Source organism: Mauremys reevesii, linkage group 1 (assembly GCF_016161935.1).
Source record: "Mauremys reevesii isolate NIE-2019 linkage group 1, ASM1616193v1, whole genome shotgun sequence".
NCBI lineage: Eukaryota > Metazoa > Chordata > Testudines > Geoemydidae > Mauremys > Mauremys reevesii.
The window spans coordinates 282,105,625-282,123,753 of record NC_052623.1 but is presented as its reverse complement, the minus strand read 5'-3'; the positions used below and the strand labels follow the sequence as shown (position 1 = coordinate 282,123,753).

The window sequence follows — 18,129 nt, the reverse complement described above, 5'->3', positions numbered from 1 at the left end:
TCACTAAAACCTAACTAACTAACTATAACAACTAACTACACGTACTATGAACTAACTATATACAAAAAACCTTTAGCGAGAGCTAGGGTAGTGGAGGACAGAGAGCACTCCACAGTTCCAACTGGCCGTCACGGGCGGTAAGAAGGAACTGAGGAGCGGACGGGCCGGCTGGGGTATATAACAGGCGCCATAGCGGCGCCACTCCAGGGGGCGCCAGCCGACCCGCCGGAGTTGCTAGGGTAAAAAAGTTCCGAGATGCCGTGCACGCGCGGCGCGCACACCTAACTGGAATGCATAGGAGCAATCACTCGAAGAAGAACCACATATTACACACACTATAAACACAACCACCACCAAACATTTTCATCATTTTAAAATTCAGTTAAATTAACTGAATAAAATACTCAACTAAATTCACTTGTGCCACTATATCCAAAACAAGAGGGGTTTAAAAGATTTACGGAACTGGTGACTGCTAGGTTCTTTATTTTCCATTGAACTAACAGACTCACAAATGGCATTTAGACCAGTAATAAATCATATCCTAGGTCAGCAGAAAGATCATTACAAGCTGACAGTCCAAGTGAAAGAAGCGCTTTTCTGAAAGTGCTTTAGTAGTTATTTCCTGTGTGAAAGACTAGCTGCTAGTTTTTGCATTCCTCAGGGTACAGTTCTTCTCAGAGGATGTTACTCTTCCACAGGAAGAGGAAGGAACCAGTTGTTATTGGATGCGTGGGTTGATAGCTGCCGGACATTTTCTACATGCCTCAGAATCAGCTGTGAGAACTTGGATAAACAGCTTAGATTCCCAGCCTAGGGAAAAAAATTACTATGACAGCTTACAAGTACAGTATCTCAGGAAGTTATGACATAGAAATAATACCTGGAACTTTTACACATCCAGTTCCCAGAAATGTGCTGATTTGCTAAAGGAACTACAAAAAAGAACAGACTGACTTGATAAACTTTCTTTAACCATTTCACTTAACACTGTGTTTTGCTGCCACATTAAAAAAAAATTGACTTTTTTTTTTGCCAGCTATACCTCATCTACTAGAAAATAATCAGTTAATTTTACAACATGAAACAAAATATTAAGAATTTCATTATTAATCATGTTTATTATAGTATTGCCTAAGGGCCAACCAAGAATAGGGCCCCATTGCCAATCCTGTCTTAAAGAGCTTACCATCTAAATAGACAAGACAGACACGGGGTGGGGGAAGGAGTATAACTAGAGGTGGATTTTGTGGGGCCCTGGGCCAGAGCAAGTGAGAGCCCCTCCCCACCCCTTCTGCCTGCAGTCTCCCCTGCCCCTCCCTGATGTTCCTGTTCGATAAATGGGGTTGGGGCGTGGGGGCTTGCCCCACCCTTATCCAGCACTCCTGCTGGGGAGCAGAGTTGGGGCACAGGGGCTTCCCTGGCAGGAGTGCTGGGTGGGAGGAGTGGGTTGGGTCGGGGGGCACCCATTTTCCTAGGCCCTCCATTTTCCCAGGGCCCCAGAACATGTGCCCCATTAGCCCAGTGGATAACCCGCCACTGAGCATAACACACAAGCAGAGTGAACGAGATGATGATGGCAAATATGTCAGTTCCATGATTCGTTCCACCCTTTGGGTGGGATTACTTAGGAGGGGATTGGCTAAATGGAAACAAACGGAAAGGGACAGGGGAGAAGAGGTGCAGGTGCCGAGTGAAGCTGTGTGTGTGGCAATAGCACTGTACATTCACACCCTGGTGAAGGCTGCATACTATATCTCCACCTGGACAAGCCCTGACTGTCCAGAGATCCCGGCTTTGGCTGCTACTCTTCTAATGGCTTAACTTTGGAAAATGGGATCGCAGGGAGTCCATTGCCAAGAGCATGGGGTCAGACATAAGGTTTGCACCTGTGTGCCTGCCTAGAGGCCCAAAGCCAGAGACAGTGCTTAAACTATGCCCAGCCCCAGAACACTAGTGGTACATGGAATGCAGAGATTGGATCCCCCAGCAGCAGTTTTGCAAGTGTCCAGCCAAGGGAGCTTGACTACATCTGGTACAGTCCACTACTTTGCATTTGTACAATGCCTAGCAAAATAGGGCCTTGGTCTTGGTTGGCCCTTAAGCACTACTGTTATAAACATGATTAACGACTTTACTTATTAACTAATACTATAGCTGAACGAATGTAATTATTGGGCACAGGCTACATACTTAAAAATAGCACAGGAAATCTTCCTCTCCAACTATATAGGATATTAAGTCAAGTTCAGTCTTCAATTGACTCAAAGCACTATTAATGAACACCCTGGCATATATTAATACTTAATTATGCAGCAATGCAACATACATTCCCAATTCTTTCTTAGTATACTAGTAGTTACATGTCCTGTTAGAATATCATCATTATAAACAGTGCAAGGAAAGGCCATTAAGATCATATCTCTCCCTTATTACATATGTATTACTTCCCTCTTGTGTATAGCTAATTTTTAGATCCATTATCAATTGCACGAGCATGCCTCTTAAAGTCACGTATACTGCACATGTCAAGTAATTGTGATGTGACTGCATTCCAGAACCAGAGAATCAAAACCTGAGACAATTTGGGGATTCTGCCTATGTACAACTTATGAATTCTGATTGATGAAATTATTAAATTGTTGTATCATTAGATGTCTCACTGTATGTGCAGTCAGCCATGGGGCTGTATTACGTATTTCCAGGACCAGGGACAATGGATAGTTGTTAAGGCTAACGACTGTACTCCAGTTGAGAAACTAGCCCAAGCAAGTTTGTCTGCAGACGGGTAGGATTTGGAGCAGCAGAATTTTCCCAGCAGCAGAACAAAGGAACCAGGTGTTAGTGGTAAGATTTATAAACTCAAGAGAAAGAAAGAGAGGGGCATGCTCTCCTGCGAGGAGGGCACAGGGAGTGCAGGGGCTGTTTAACTCTGGAACGAGGCAAGGTAAAAGGAAGCTGACTTGGAGGAGGAGTAGAGACTCCATAATTTGGAGAAGAATTCAGAATTCCTCAGAGAACTCTGACATAAGCAAAGGAAATGCTCCAGAATGAGGAGGAAACTGAGTCAGGAAAGTGTGTGTAGTGTTTTATTATAACTTTTCTGGATCTGTAGGTCTTCTATGCTATCTAAGTAAAAAGAATGAGTGTGCTCGGAAACCTTTGCAAGGCCTATCTATGTGTCTGTTTGCTTCACCTATCACATGCTCCTAGAGAGTTAAGCCATAAACCTAGAGTGACCACACTGTTGGAGCAGAGGGAATGAGTGTGCTCAAGCTACTGGGGAGGCTGGGTGGGTCAGCACTGGTTCTGGGGCCTAGAGCAGCTGGGCTGCAGGATCCCATTTTCTTGAAGGAGTAACAGACAGAGCTTGTGCCCAGGAAATGTGCAAGAGGGGCCAAAGAGAGACAGTATTGTAGCCTACACTGACCAAGGGAAGTTTAAGAGCACGCTCATTTAGTGTATTGTACAGGTCAGGCCGGAGGAGGAGGAGGAGGAGGAACAGTGTAGATCCCTGTTCAAAACTGTAGAGAGAGGAACAGAAAGGTCCCTTCTTCCTTCACTTTTTCGTAGAGATTTTCTTTGTTCTCCTCTGTTCCATGTAATTCTGATGCTGCGTTAAGCCAAGGAAGAAAGATGGTGCCCCAGCCAGAGGTATCAATGGCAGCTTCTTCCAGTAAGATAGGGAAAGAGCTGGAGAAGACTGCCTGTACATTGGGAGGGGAAAATGGTGCAAAATCTTGCTGCCATATTGGCTACTACTTGCCTACGTGGCATATGATGACAATTAATCTATACTGGTAGTAGTCACATCCCAGAAGGTAATTTCAATTGTGTGTAAAAAAAACTGCTAGAGTTGTGGATAGGCACCTTTCTTGGGAGAGGTTGTGGGAGAAGAAGGGGAGTCTATGTTAATGTCTGTGAAAATAAATAAGACAAAATCTTTTCTGCTTTTAGCATCGAGAAATCCAGACACCTACTACTAAAGGGGCATGGACTAGTTAGCAATATTTCATCTTTCTGAATGATAATTTCTGAGCATTAACTTTGTTCCTAACCCCTTCTTTAAAATGTTACGCTGTCTCCAAAAAAAAAAAAATAAAAAAAAATTTGATCACTTAAAACATTTTGAAAACCTTCAAATTAATCTACTCCTCACCAAGCAAAAAGGAACAATGCTTATCCCCCCCTTAAAATATTTAGCACACGGTCTTAATTGTAGAGTCGATATTGTGTACGAACAAAAAATACATCTTGCATTTGATAAGTATCAATGGAGGAGAGGGCAGCAAATATGTATTACAGGCAACATAGCTAGTTCAGACTTCACACTGCTCTGCTTCCTTCAAATCCTGTTTACATGAGCAAGGTCAACAGATGGAACACTAGAGAGCCTTCAGAGTGATTTCCTGCTGCTGTCAGAACAGCTAGTGAGACATCAGCTTACCCCAGGTTTATCATGGGACCTGAGGTTAACTGTGCATTGGTTTGCACATTTAATTGAAAAAATACACTCTCAACATATAAGCAAAAACCAAAGGGTGGGGCAGAAAGAAACAGTCCTACAGGAAAAAAAAAAGTCCTTTCCAACTTTTACTTTTTGGTAACTCAGGAACACAAAGACAATACTAAGATGTCTGTAGTACAGTGGGGGCGGGGGAGGGGAGGGAGAAGGCAAGTAGTGTTTTGAATGGAAGAGAGAAAGCCACCTTTATAACAAAAACAAACTAGTCTGCGATCCTCACACATTAAAGAACTGTAATCTGTGATTCTATATCTTGCCAATGAAGAATGTTGTTATCCTAAAGATCAATGTATTTTTAATGAGCTACATTTACTATTCATTATAAGTTTAGCAGATTAATTACAAATTACTGGCATTATTTGAGGGGGACAATAGGTGAATACCCTTTTTTCCACATTGATTTTGAAGATAGTACAACATTTAGTTTTTAAACTTTTACATCTTTATAAATTGTGTTCTTTCGAGTAGATTTTTTCAAATCTCTGCTTACGTAAGTAGTTAGGATGTGGCTCCTAACTGGTTTTGCAATGTTGTCTAGTAACTAGGATACCCCGGTGTCACAACAGTTACTGAAATATTTTCTGTCTTCACAAGTGAACTCTCTCTTCCTGAATATATTTTGTCCATAAAATAATATTTCAGTGGTCCCAAAAAGTTTCCTGGCACACCCCCTCCCCACCTGTAATGGAAGTTGTCTGGGCCCCCCACACACCCCGAAACTGTGGTTGGGATCTGGGGTTGGGAGCAGAGCCGAGCTGCAGTTGGGGCTGGGAGCAGGCCTGTGGTTGGGGCCAGGAGTGCTGGAGCTGGGGCTGGGGCAAGGTGGTGCTCCCTCCCCCACCCCCTGTGGAGGCTAGCCTGGGCCCCGCCGTGTCCCCCTGAATGTTCCTTCGTGACCCCCCTCCCCAGTTTGTAGTATTTATTGGCTACAATAGGATTGCAGGGGGGGAATATTCAGAACTGGCAGTCTCTTCTTGCTAACAATGGTGCAAATTCCAGTTATTTTATTATTCTTGTATGAACAACAGCAACAAAAAACCAAACAAGGAAAAGCTAACACACAGCCACATCTAGGGATTGCTTTCTTTCCTCATTTTACTGCAACAGAACTAACAATCAATAGTCCATAGTGCCCAAGAACTATTTCAACATATAATTCAGTAACTCCCAAAGCTTTCATAATTTTAATAAGGCAGCAAGACACTCCATAATTAAGGTTATAGAGACTTTTCTCATTAGAAATCTAATTCTGTCCCTTAATCTAAAATACACAAAAAAGTCTTATTCTCAAAGATGGTAGGATAGATTGGTTTAAGGTAGAATTTTTCCAACAAGTATAAAGTGAATTAGAATACCCTAAAAAGGTAGTTCAAAATTTAAAAAATTAACATTTTTTGACACTTTGTAGCAATTCCCCTCTCCCCCCGCAATAGATAGAAACATTCTTCCTGGAAGGTTGGGGCCCTACTGAGTTTCCTATGGTTTACAGGGACCCTATACAAGGGTCCTAAGGCAAGGTATACAGAAGGCCCTCAAAGCGACAAAGGATTAGGCTCGCCATGGGAAGGTTTAGCGAGAGCTCCCCCAACTAATCTAAAATTTGTAAGGATTTTGGGGAAAGAAGCCTTCTGTAGCTTTCCGAGGGAGGGAGCATTTTGTTTCATTTTTCTTTAAGAGATGGAGTGGGTGTCCCAGAGACAGCAAGGGGGGCGGGTGAGATTAGGAATGATGGCACGAGAGGGATGAACAGGTGATGGGGAGATGATGGGTGATGGAGGGAAGGTGGGGCAAATGTCATCATAGGTGAGGGGGAAGTGGAGGGTGTAGATGTGGGATCTGGATTTGTGCTGGTGGGGAAAGGAGAAAGTGGGGACTGTAGGGGGTAAGGGGAACAATTATGTTGAAATGCAGCCAGAGGGAGGAAAGAAAGGGACAAGCACAGATTCTATGATGCAGAAGGGTGTGGTGAGAGCCATGGCTGAGTGATAGATGGACAAGCTAACCAAGAAACCCACTCACATTTGGTACATTATTGGCAGTCATATAGGTGAGTTTTGTAGTTCTCTCTCTTATAATAAGGACGACAAAAGGCTATAAAGTGAAAGGGATTCTGTCAGCAATCAAGGGGATGCTACCAGGGATGTATCAACACTTCATTTTATTATTCAACTCCACAAGATGCATTCTGGACACAAATGTTTCATAAAGCAGTCATAGGTCAGGTAAATAAATGAATGAGATTAAATTAAGTGATTGGGCGCTTTATAATATCTCTCTTTGTTATCTATACATGTACACTTGAGTCCTGCAATCAGTGTTAAGATTCAGATGCAACACACTTCAAAAATTATTGAATAGCCAGAAAATTCTGTCTGTTGAGTGGCCCTACTGGGTCAGACCACAGGTCCATCTAGCCCAGTATCCTGTGTTCCAACAGTGGCCAATGCTATATACCCCAGAGGGAATTAACAGAACAGGCAATCACTGACTGATCCATTCCCTGTCATTCACTCCCAGCTTCTGGCAGTCAGAGACTTAGGACACCCAGAGCATGGGGTTGCATTCCTGATCATCTTGGCTAATAGTCATTGATGGACCTATCCTCCATGAACTTATCAAATTCCCTTTTGAACCCTGTTATACTTTTGGCCTTCACAACATCTTGTTAATGAGTTCGACAGGTTGACTGTGAATTGTGTGATGTACTTCCTTTCGTTTGTTTTAAATCTGCTGCCTGTTAATTTCATTGGGTGGCTCCTGGTTCTTATGTTATGTGAAGGGGTAAATAACACTTCCCTATTCACTTTCACCACATCATTCATGATTTTATAGCCCAGTGGTTCTCAAACTGGGGGATGGGACCCTAGGGGGGTCCCAAGCTTATTACATGGGGGGTTGTGAGCTGTCAGCCTCCAGCCCCAACCCGCTTTGCCTCCAGCATTTATGATGGTGTTAAATATATAAAAAAGTGTTTTTAATGTATAAGGAGGGTCGCAATCAGAGGCTTGCTGCGTGAAAGGGGTCACCGCGTTATAGACCTCTATCATGCCCTCCCGCCCCCACTTAGTCATCTCTTTTTGAAGCGGAACAGTCCCAGTCTTTTTCATCTCTCCTCATATGGAAGCTGCTCCATACCCCTAGTCATTTTTGTTGGCCTTCTCTGCTGTACCTTCTCCAATACCAATATTTATTTATTTATTTATATGGGCAACCAGAACTGTAAACAATATTCAAGCTGTGGGTGTATCATGGATTTATATAATGGTATTATGATATTTACTGTATTATTTATCCCTTTCCTAATGGTTCCTAACATTGTTAGCTTTTTTGACTGCCGCTGCACATTGAGCAGATGTTTTCAGAGAAGTATCCCCAATGAGTCCAAGATCTTTTTCTTGGGTGATAACTGCTAATTTAGACCCCATCATTTTATATGTATAGTTGTGATTATGTTTTCCCATGTGCACTACTTTGGATTTATCGATATTGAATTTCATCTGCCATTTTGTTGTCCAGTCACTCAGTTTTGTGAGATCCCTTTGTAACTCTTCACAGTCTGTTTTGGACTTAACTATCTTGAGTAATCTGTATCATCTGCGAATTTTACCACCTCACTGTTTACCCTTTTTTCCAGATCATTTATGAATGCGTTGAACAGTACTGGTCGCAATGCAAACTCCTGGGGGACAGAGCTATTTGCCTCTCTCCATTCTGAAAACTGACCATTTACCTCTACCCTTTGTTTCCTATCTTTTAACCAGTTACTGATCCATGAAAGGAACGGTCCCTTTTATCCCATGACTGCTTACTTTGCTTAAGAGCCTTTAGTGAAGGACCTAGTGAAAGGCTTTCTGAAAGTCCAAGTACACCTTTATCCACTAGATCACCAGGGCTTGCACAGGGGGCAGGGCAGGAGAGGGAAGGGGGGAGTTTAGAGAGGAGGGGGAGGGGCCTCCCTTCCGAGTGCCCCCTCAACTAACCCCCCCCCCAGTGCCCCCAAAAAAAAAACAAACTAAAACCAAAAATAAACTAAACTAAACCAACTTCACACTTTACTATAGGAGACAATGCAGGCAGAGCCAGCAGCTGTCAGAAGGGGATCTGCAGGAGGGGAGTACCTGCCATATGATGCTGAGGCCCTGTGGCGGGTGGGGCCTGTGTGCTGCCTCGGGTGGGATGAGCTGACCTCCAGGGCCTGGAGGGGACGTTGGAGGAGAGGAGAGGAGGAGGAGAGGAGCAGAGAAGAGAGGAGAGAGGAGAGAGAGAGGGAGAGAGTAGCACTCTCCTGAGAGGGTCCTTCCTAGACCAGCTGTTGGAGGAGGAGCAAGGAGGAGGAGGAGGGCCCAGAGAGGAAGAGAGCAGAGGAAACCAGAGGGAGTTCTTTGGGTAGGGCCTTCCGTCTCCAGGGTTCTCCGGGAGCCTAGAGGGTGGGACTTCTCTAGGGTGAGGTTCTCCAGGGGGGAGGAACAGCAGTAGTTAGGAGGAGGTTAGTTATGGAGAATCGAGATAGCTGAATGTAGAATGCTGGTGCTGTGATAGCCGGTGACTGGGCATCTAGATGTGGGGTGCTAGTGTCGAGGAGGGCATCTAGCCGATGGTGTAGTGTAGAAGGCCGGTCGGCCGGGAACATGGGAGTAATAATGTAGGAAGGGTTAGGAGAGAGAGTGGAGGAGAGAAATTTAGGCTGCTCTCTAGTGCAGGACTTAGAAGAGGGGCTCAAATCCAGGACGCCTCATTGGTGGTGGCAGCAGAGGGCCAGGTAGGCAGGCAGAGCAGCAGAGGGAGGCAGAGAGAGAGGAGGAAGTTCTGAGATGGTAGGGAAGGGGAGAAACTAGGAAGGATGGGAGGAGGGACTGGAGATGGGAGGAGGAGGAGGAGGAGAGGAGGAATAGACCAAGGAGAGCTAGGAATTGGCTAGGCTAAACAGATGCTGCTGAAGAGCTTAATTAAAAAAACTGCAGCAGAGAGGGAGATGCGTGGATCAGGGAGAAGTGGAGAGCAGAGAGAGACAGATGATAGAGAATCTAGTAAGAGAGTCTAGAGACAGGAGATGATGGAGAGAGAATGAGAAGTATAATAGAAGAGAAAAGAGGATAATAGAATCAATGATAAATATCAAGGCAGGCAAATAAAAAAAAACAGTTTATAAAAACAGAAGGCAGAAAATACAGTGTAAGAAATTTTGAACAAAGTCTAAACAAATGCCAGAGGAATAAATAATAAGATGTGATAAAGGAGGTGCCTTGTATAAAAGGAGGATATACATAATATGACAGACAATCAAACATGGTGTGGAAAGGGACACCGGGACACAAACACAAGGGTACAAAATATAGGCACTACAAGATAGGAGCAGGGAGACAATAGCAGTAAAGTAAAAAAGAAGTAAAATGAATGAAGTAAATATCTAAAATATAAAAAAAAATTCAAAGTAAAAGTCTACAAAAAAAAGTAATCTCTATAGTAAAATACCCATACAATAATAGTGGACACCACCTAAACCAGGACAGTAATAGTGATGATGAAAATCAAAAATTAAAATAGAGAGGAAATAAGAAATTAAGAAATTTAATAGTGGGGGAATTCAACAATCCCCAAATTGACTGGGGATAAATTTACTTGATTAAAAAAATGCAGAGAAATAAAATTAAACATTTGCTAACCCATGGGAAGAGGAGAGGAGATGGAGCAGATTGAGTGGAATGAGATTTAATCCTGAGTGGAGCGCAGGAGCTGGGAGGAGAGGGAAACTATAACATAGTGATAATAGATGGCAGGCATTCAACAAATGAAAACATCATCAACATCCCAACTGTGGAACACTGACAATCAAAAGGGGAACTATACAGAAATTTAGGGGGTTAAAGGAACAAGCAAAAATGAAGGGGGGTAGTTAGAAAAAAGTTAAAGTGCAGTGGGAAAAAAGAAAAAAGTGCAAAGTTGCTTGGCTTTTTTAAAAAATACCATAAAGAAAAGTAAAAAAAACTAAAAGAAATAAAAAAAAAATTAAAAAAAATAAAAAAATAAAAAGTTAAAAAAAAGTAAAAGTAAAAAAAAAAGTGAGCAAAAAAAAAGAAAAAAAAAAAAAGAAAAAGTAAAAAAAAAAGCACAAAAAAGAAAGGAAAACAAAAAAAAAAAACAAAGTAAGAAAAGTTCAAGGAAAGCCAAAGATAATAAAAAAACAAAAAAAAAAAAAAAACACAAAAAAAGCAAAAAAAAGTCAAAGAAAACAAAAGCATGGGAAACCAAGGAATAACAAGAACAAGGGCGCTTAAAAGAAAAAAAAACAAATTAAAATAAAAGGATGATGGATTAAAAGATTTAAGGCGGAGAGGATGTCCTGGCTTCAGTCTTGGATCTGAGTCTGGCTGAGGAACCTGAGCTGGAGGAACTGTCTGACTGAATTTTGGAGTTTGAGGAGGTGGAGATTGAGGAACTGTCAAATTGATAAATTAAATCATAACGATAACAAAGTAATTAATACCAGACTCAACTCAAAGAACTCAAGAAAGAAACAATGAAAACCAAGAAAAGGTCTGTAAATTAACTGTAAAAATAACCTGTCCTTTAAACAATGAGGTTTGTAAATGAAAAAGTAAAGAAAAGGGCTAAAGGGACTGGGAAGTTAAATAGGGGCAGGTGATCCAATAAAAGCACTCCGTTGATTGAAAAAATAATAAAAAAAAAATTAAGATAAAATAAAAAAAAAAAAAAAAAAAACAAAAAAACATAAAAAAATAAAAAATAAATGTCTTCTATCTCTTTCTGTAAAAGTCTTAAATAGTGTCTTACTAAAATTAAGAGTCTTTTGAAGAGGTCAACAAACATGTGGACAAGAGGATCCAGTAGTGATAGTGTCCCAAAGGAGGCACTTCCTCAAAAGGCTCACCAACTGTCCTCAATAAAAGTTAATTAAAAAAGTCATGGAGAAAAGGAAGGTCCTTTGGTTAAAAAAGGATAGGGAATAAAGGAAGGGAATTAAGGGTAAAGGGGAATGGGTGAAGGGGTAACTGGTGGTGTTCCCAAAACTAGGTCCAATTTATTCATAAATGATCTGGAGAAAGGGAAAGTTATGATCTGGAGAAAAAACAAAAAGGTGAAACAGTAAGAAAGAAAGCAAGACTAAACAAAGCAAGAAAAGAAAGATAAAACCAAACAGAAAAAAACAACAAAAACTCAAAGCACAAACAAAATAAAAAAAAAACAAAATGGCAAATAAATGTAAAAAAAAATAAAATAAAAAAAAAATAAAAAATAAAAATTACAAAAAAATACACATACTAATACAATAAGCTAACCGAGTCTACAAAGAGAGTCAAAAGATCTATGAAGAGAGTCACGCAGAAGAGCAGAACGCAGAAAAAGCAAAACAGAAAGCAAAAAATAAAAAGGGGATAACAGGAATAATAGAGAATAAGACTGAGAATATATTAATGCATTTATATAGCCCCACATTATAAATACTGTGTACAGATGTGGTCTCAGATGTGGTGTCTCTCCTCAAAAAAAACTAATAAAAAAGCTAAAAAAAGAACTAAAAAAAAAAAGAAAAAAAAGAGGGGGGAGAGGGAGGGGTTGAAGAAAAAGAAAGAAGCTAGAGGTCTTGGAGGGAAAAAAAGAGGAAGAGGGGACATAAGAGAGGTATATAAAATAAATATTGAAAGTGATGTGTGGAAAGGAAAAGGAATAAAGAATTTACTTATTCCCATAATACAAGAACTAGGGGTAGGAAAATAAAATTAAATTAATAGGCAAAAGGTAAAAAAAGTAAATTTTTCTCTTTCTCACATGGCACTTGTGAAACACCTTGGAACTCCTTAGAGGAGGAGTAGACTATAACTATGTTTATAAGGGTAAAAAGGACTGACTGGATAAGTCATGGTGGCTAAAAAATGGCTATAGCTGGATGGGTAAGAATGGTGGTGTCCCCCTCTGTCTGTCCAGAGGATGGGAGGATGGATGAGAGGAGAGAGATCTTCAGATCATTGCCTGGTTCACTCCCTCAGGGGCACCTGGCATTGGCCACTGTCGGTAGACAGATACTGGGCTAGATGGACCTTTGGTCTTACCCGGTACGGCCTTTCTTATGTTCTTATGTTCTTGTACACATGTTCAGTGAGGCATCATTTCCCTTTACTAAAGCCAAGTTGACTAGTCTCCAAAATATTGTGCTCTTTTATATGAGTCTGGTAATCCTGTTTTTTTACTATATTTTCAATCAATTTTCATGTTACTGAAGTTAGGCTTAGAAGCCTGTAACTGCCAGGATCACCTATGGAACCTTTTTTTAAAAAATTGGATGATAGCTAATGTGCTGCCAGTCATCTGATACAGAAACAGATTTAAATGATAGATTACATAACATAGTTAGTAGTTCTGCAATTTCATATTTGAATGTCTTCAGAACTCTTGGGTAAATACCATCTAGTCCTGGTGAGTTATTACTGTTTAATTTAACAAGTTGTTCCAAAAACTCTTCTACTGATACTTCAATCTGGGACAGTTCCTCAAATCTGTCACCTAAAAAGAATGGCTTAGGTGTGGGAATTTCCCTCACATCCTTTGTAATGAAAACTGATGCAAAGAATTAATTTAGCTTCTTCATAATGGCCTTGTCTTCCTTGAGTGCTCTTTTACCACCTCAATCATCCAGTAGCCCCACTGATTGTTGGGCAGGCTTCCTACTTCTGATGCGCTTAATTGGTTTTTTTGCTGTTTCACTCTTGTGACTGTAACTTTTAATTTTCACTTAAATAGCTTCCTCATTTTTGTATACTTAATCTTTCTGAAGTTAAATGCTACTATGGTGGTCTTTTTTTTGGTATTTTCTCTCCCACTACTTACAAGAATTATAAAATAAATACACAGTAAAGTGAGTGGATTATTTTGACCCCAGCTAGGTTAAAGAGCTACATTTTCTTGGTGACACTGAAAACACAACAGCAAAATTGCTAAGGAGATCAAAGCATCTGAATTGCAACAGCCAAATGTTATGTGAGGATTTCAGTTTGGGAGGAAAGAGGGCTAAACACCACTAGAACCTCTACACAGCATTTCATCCAAGGATCTCAAACCACTTTTAAAACATTAAATAACTTACCACACACCTGTATGTAGGTGTTACTGCCACCATTTTATAGATGGGGGCAGAGAGATCAAGTGACACAAAATCTGAGGGAAGACAGGGAGCAAAACATACATCTGTTGCACAGTCCAGTGCTTTAACCATAAAATCATCCATCCACTCTAGCCAGATGAAACCTACTTATGGTGATTACCATTGCCTTAGAAAGCACCCTCTTTACAAATCCTGTCATCTAATAATTAAATTCAGTGGAACAATTTCAGAGCTAATAATTCAGGGGGAGGGAGAGGGAAGGAGGAAACATTCTCATCCTAGAAAAGGATTTCTCATTTTAACCTAACTCTAGAACAGTACATCTTTTATTATCCAACACTAAGTGTGCATTTTTCTCCTCCTACGAAAGCACCATTTAAATATTGCCTTTCTTTCCTCCCACACGCCACTGTTACATGAAAGTGAACACTAAAAGGAACTAATCCTATCATTCCTTCTTAGAATGATGTGCGCTAGCTGACACCATAAAAGGAGAAAAATCAAATAATATCATTATTAGCACTCTATCAATAAGAAGACTGTTCTTTGTTTTCCAGTATGTCTACTTGTCTGCAACTTAAGTTAGCAAAGTCAAATATTTCATAAATTAAATATTTACACAGAAACAATGTGTGATTTTTCAATAGCTAATTATGAGCTTCTCTTCAGTACAATAAAAGATTAAATCTCTTAAGCCAAGTGAAAACTTCACTCTTGCACCATCTTCTGGTTAACACTGAATTGTGGAAGGAAATTTGAACATGGTGGCTAAGACGTTAAGACTTTCTTAATAGTAAAACTATTTATTGGACTCTGACCAGGGGCGGCTCTAGGCACCAGCAAAACAAGCTGGTGCCTAGGGCGGCCAAATCTAGGGGGCGTCCCTTGCGGCCGGGGGTGGGCGGCAGGCTGGGCCGGCGGACCTGCCGCAGTCATGCCTGCGGGAGGCGCCCCGGGATGACCGGACCTGCCGCAGGCATGACTGCGGAGGGGGCGCTCGTCCCGCGGCTCGGCTGGACCTCCCGCAGGCATGACTGCGGCAGCTCAAGTGGAGCCGCCACGTCCGTGAACTGTCGGCAGCCGCGGGGGGTCCAGCCGATCCGCGGGACGAGCGCCCCCTCCGCAGTCATGCCCGCGGGAGGTCTGCTGCTCCCGCGGCTCCGGGGCGCCTCCCGCGCATGACTGCTTGGGGCGGCCAAAACGCTAGAGCCGCCCCTGACTCTGACTACATTTTATCAATTTAGAGAAGTCCACATTGCCACTAACCTATTAATTTAAACTATGCTTTGTCCTTCCAAACATGTCCCTCCCCAGGAAACTTACCGGAGAACTGAAATACACGGAGGAACTAATATCTACAACAGGTGGGTCAAGCGTTTGTGTATCTGTCACATCGAAGCTAGGATCTATCTGTCAAAAACAAATTTTGCTGTTAGTATTTCTGTATCAATAGAAAATGGAAACAAGACTGAGCCCACAAAGACCATATGTTAAATGAGGGCATCCCTATCAACACAGCTACAGGTAAGGGTAATATATTCATAAAAGAAACTGCTTTCTTGAAGCCTTTCCTGTTATCATAATCATAATGTATTGGTAACTACACATTTAAGAAACCAATTATATTAACGCAGATCATATCAAATAGGTTGACAGTCCATACTTTTGTTATAAACCTCAAACACCCCCAAAAAATAAATTGACTCAAAGGTTCTTATTCTTAGCACAGGAGCTACGAACCAAGAAGTTAAATTTAATGATAGAATATGAAAATGTAGGAGTGGAAATAACAATTATAAAATTGATTTAATCAGGGCAGTTAACTCTGATATTACCCAAAATTTAAGCCAGCTGCTGATCTCCAATAGAATCACTAATGACCTTTGAAGAAATGCATTCCAGGAAGCTTTTTTCCAAGCTTCCAAATGTGGCCGCTATATATTTTCTCATGTGATCTGAAGCCCAAACTAAAAGAGAAGTATGTAGTTTCTGCAGTCTATTCTTCTGAAGAGTCCTTGTAAAATTTCTGCTATGCTTTCATCTTTTTCCGCTCTGGAAATATGATTGCACGTAGCTAGACTATGAGTACAATTTTCAAAAGCATCTAAGTCATTTAGAAGCCTAAGCCCTACTTTCAAAAGAACTCTAATTCTCATTTGCAAATCATGTTTCTTTTTTAGGTTATGAGGCAACAGTGGTTTCTGTGGTAGGTCAAGCGTCTGAACAGAAGTCACGATGTCTGAAAAACATGCAAAAACTGATTCATGGTGAGCTACTATATTAAAGTGATTGACTATGAAGATCTGCATTCTGCCTGAAATGCATTACATAGCTACACACCACAAAATATCAGAAATCTGTGCTGTCAAGATACTAATTTATTTGATATTGTTTGGTTCTATAAGTTGAACAGAAGTTAGAAGTGCTTGATTTGTACCTTTTGTCATGGTTCTGAAAATCTTCTTTATCTAAAATGGGAGAGCTAAGAGAAATATTAATGTGAATGTAATATAAAAACCTCATGAAAACAGAAGGAAAATTCTTCTTACACCTATCATAAGGTTTTATATGACTGCCGATTACCATAGTATCTGAGCATCTTGCATGTAAAATGCACATAATAGTTTATTGTGGACTTCAGAGTGATTTTGTTTTTGAGTAAAAACGCTAGTTGGGGGAGATTTGAAACAGGCTGGCTGGCCCCTTAAGGGGCGTTGGATGCAGCCTTGGCTGTGACAGATTAGCTACTGTCCCAGCTAACCTGACTGGCTAGGAATCAGATGGCCCTATGTAATTATTAGACCCAGTTAGGAAGGGAGCATGAGATGCCTGTGGAGAGCTCAGTCTGGAGAGAGGAGCTGCAGAAGGGCAAATGGCACCTCTGGCAAGCCCTGGAGAAGGATAACTACCAGGAAGACAGCCTGGAAGAGGATGAGGGAAGACTCCCACAGGGGAAAAGCTCTGAGAGTCAGAGCTCTATAGCGGATGAGGAAACAACTGAAAGCTGAGCCCAGATGGTGCAGAACCCTTTTCTCTATGTTGTCCTATATTGTCTAAGTTTGTTATCAGCACTAGGTGGTGCTGAGAGAGTTACTGTCTGGGAGAGTTTCTGGGTGAAGGAGGCAAATTAGTTGAGTGTCATCAGCATACTGTTGACAGCTGAGTACATGGCATCTCACTATATTTTGCATTGATTTCATGTAGATATTGAAGAGAGGAGATAATATGGATCTCCATGTGCAGCCTTTGGAAAGAAAGACCAATTACCCATTATGACACAGAGCTCTGATGGAGAGGAACAACTGGAGCCACTGAATGCTGAGCCCTGCACTCCTCCTATGTCATGTAGGTCATATATTATTCCAAAATATGCTGAAGACTTTGGAAACTTATCCCCTATGCATCAATGACTCCTAAGCATCAAACTCAAAATTATTATAAAACCAGATATCTGCTTCTCTTGTGTATTAGTCTCTCTTCCTTAAAATCCCTTCTTAAAATCCAATTGATATAAGCTTGCCTATAAACCATAGCTTTAATTAAATCTAAACCACCACCAAAACATACATCCCATGTGACTACATAATCTTTGTGTTCTCACTGCTGTCCTATTCTTTCTCCATCCTTTCCTTTTGTTTTCCCCTCTTGCTAGCCTTTTGTTTACTTTGGCCCCAGTCACACAAGCTGCTTCATGTTGACAGATCCTAACACCCATGAGGAGGCCCAGTGAAGTTAGTGAGGCTGTACATAGGAGCAAGGGCCTGCCTACACGGAGCAACCTGCAGATCAGGACCCTACACTAGGTTTTTCTGGTTAGGGAATCTATCTTGTTTATGTGAAGTGCTATGCATGTCTGTGGAACCCTATGTTTTTACACCATTTCCATCACCTTGTTATCTGAACATCAAACCCTCTGATATGTTCTTCGGTTCAAACATGTTTGGTCCAAATATGTTCTTACAGTCCAAATATTTGGACTGGATAAAAAGTAGAAGAGTGTGTCATAGAGCTAAGGAATAGTAAATGAATTGCATGGCCAGTGTGAGGAATAGGGTACCTGTAAAAAGAAAGCATCTTACATAATGTATAGCTGTGGTATATCATGATGCAAGCCGTATTGTACAACACAATTGAGTTGAACGTATTAACAATCAAAAAAACCTTATAAAATACACTTAAAATATTGAGGGAATAACTCTAGGAGTTGCTCTGAATTTACCCCAGTGTATATGTGAGCAAAATTTGGCCCCCAACTGTAACTGCTCAACCAATCTGTCTTCTCACTATTGCTTGTAGCACCTTTACTTTCTGTCAAGAATCATTACAACAACATACATGACAAACCACATCCATAGTTTAATTTCAATTCCCAGGGCACACTATTCAATACAATCTTAAAGCAAATAAAATACAATAATAAGCACATTTCACCACCTTTTTCCATTTTCCAAGGGCTTTACAAACATTAGGGATACTTGCTGTGATT

General features: G+C 41.0%; 1 protein-coding gene and 1 long non-coding RNA gene across 8 annotated transcripts in view; one reads left to right on the top strand and one right to left on the bottom strand.

Moving 5' to 3' along the window:
- Positions 1–18,129, bottom strand: part of POC1B (POC1 centriolar protein B) — a 110,453-nt gene that overhangs the window by 45,008 nt on the left and 47,316 nt on the right. For 5 of the 7 annotated variants that reach the window (XM_039497003.1, XM_039497006.1, XM_039497001.1 and 2 more), the window contains one exon: positions 14,967–15,053. The exons of 1 other annotated variant lie outside the window; for it this stretch is intronic. In XM_039497003.1, the coding sequence (XP_039352937.1) occupies positions 14,967–15,053 (87 nt within the window). Of the gene's footprint in view, positions 1–477; positions 814–14,966; positions 15,054–18,129 lie in introns of those variants that run through there. One more of the 7 variants, XM_039497005.1, reaches the window with a different exon arrangement.
- On the top strand, positions 2,612–17,084 carry LOC120376900. Its single transcript, XR_005587473.1, has 4 exons — positions 2,612–2,847; positions 14,958–15,167; positions 15,824–15,910; positions 16,848–17,084. It is a non-coding gene; the product is annotated as an uncharacterized LOC120376900 (long non-coding RNA).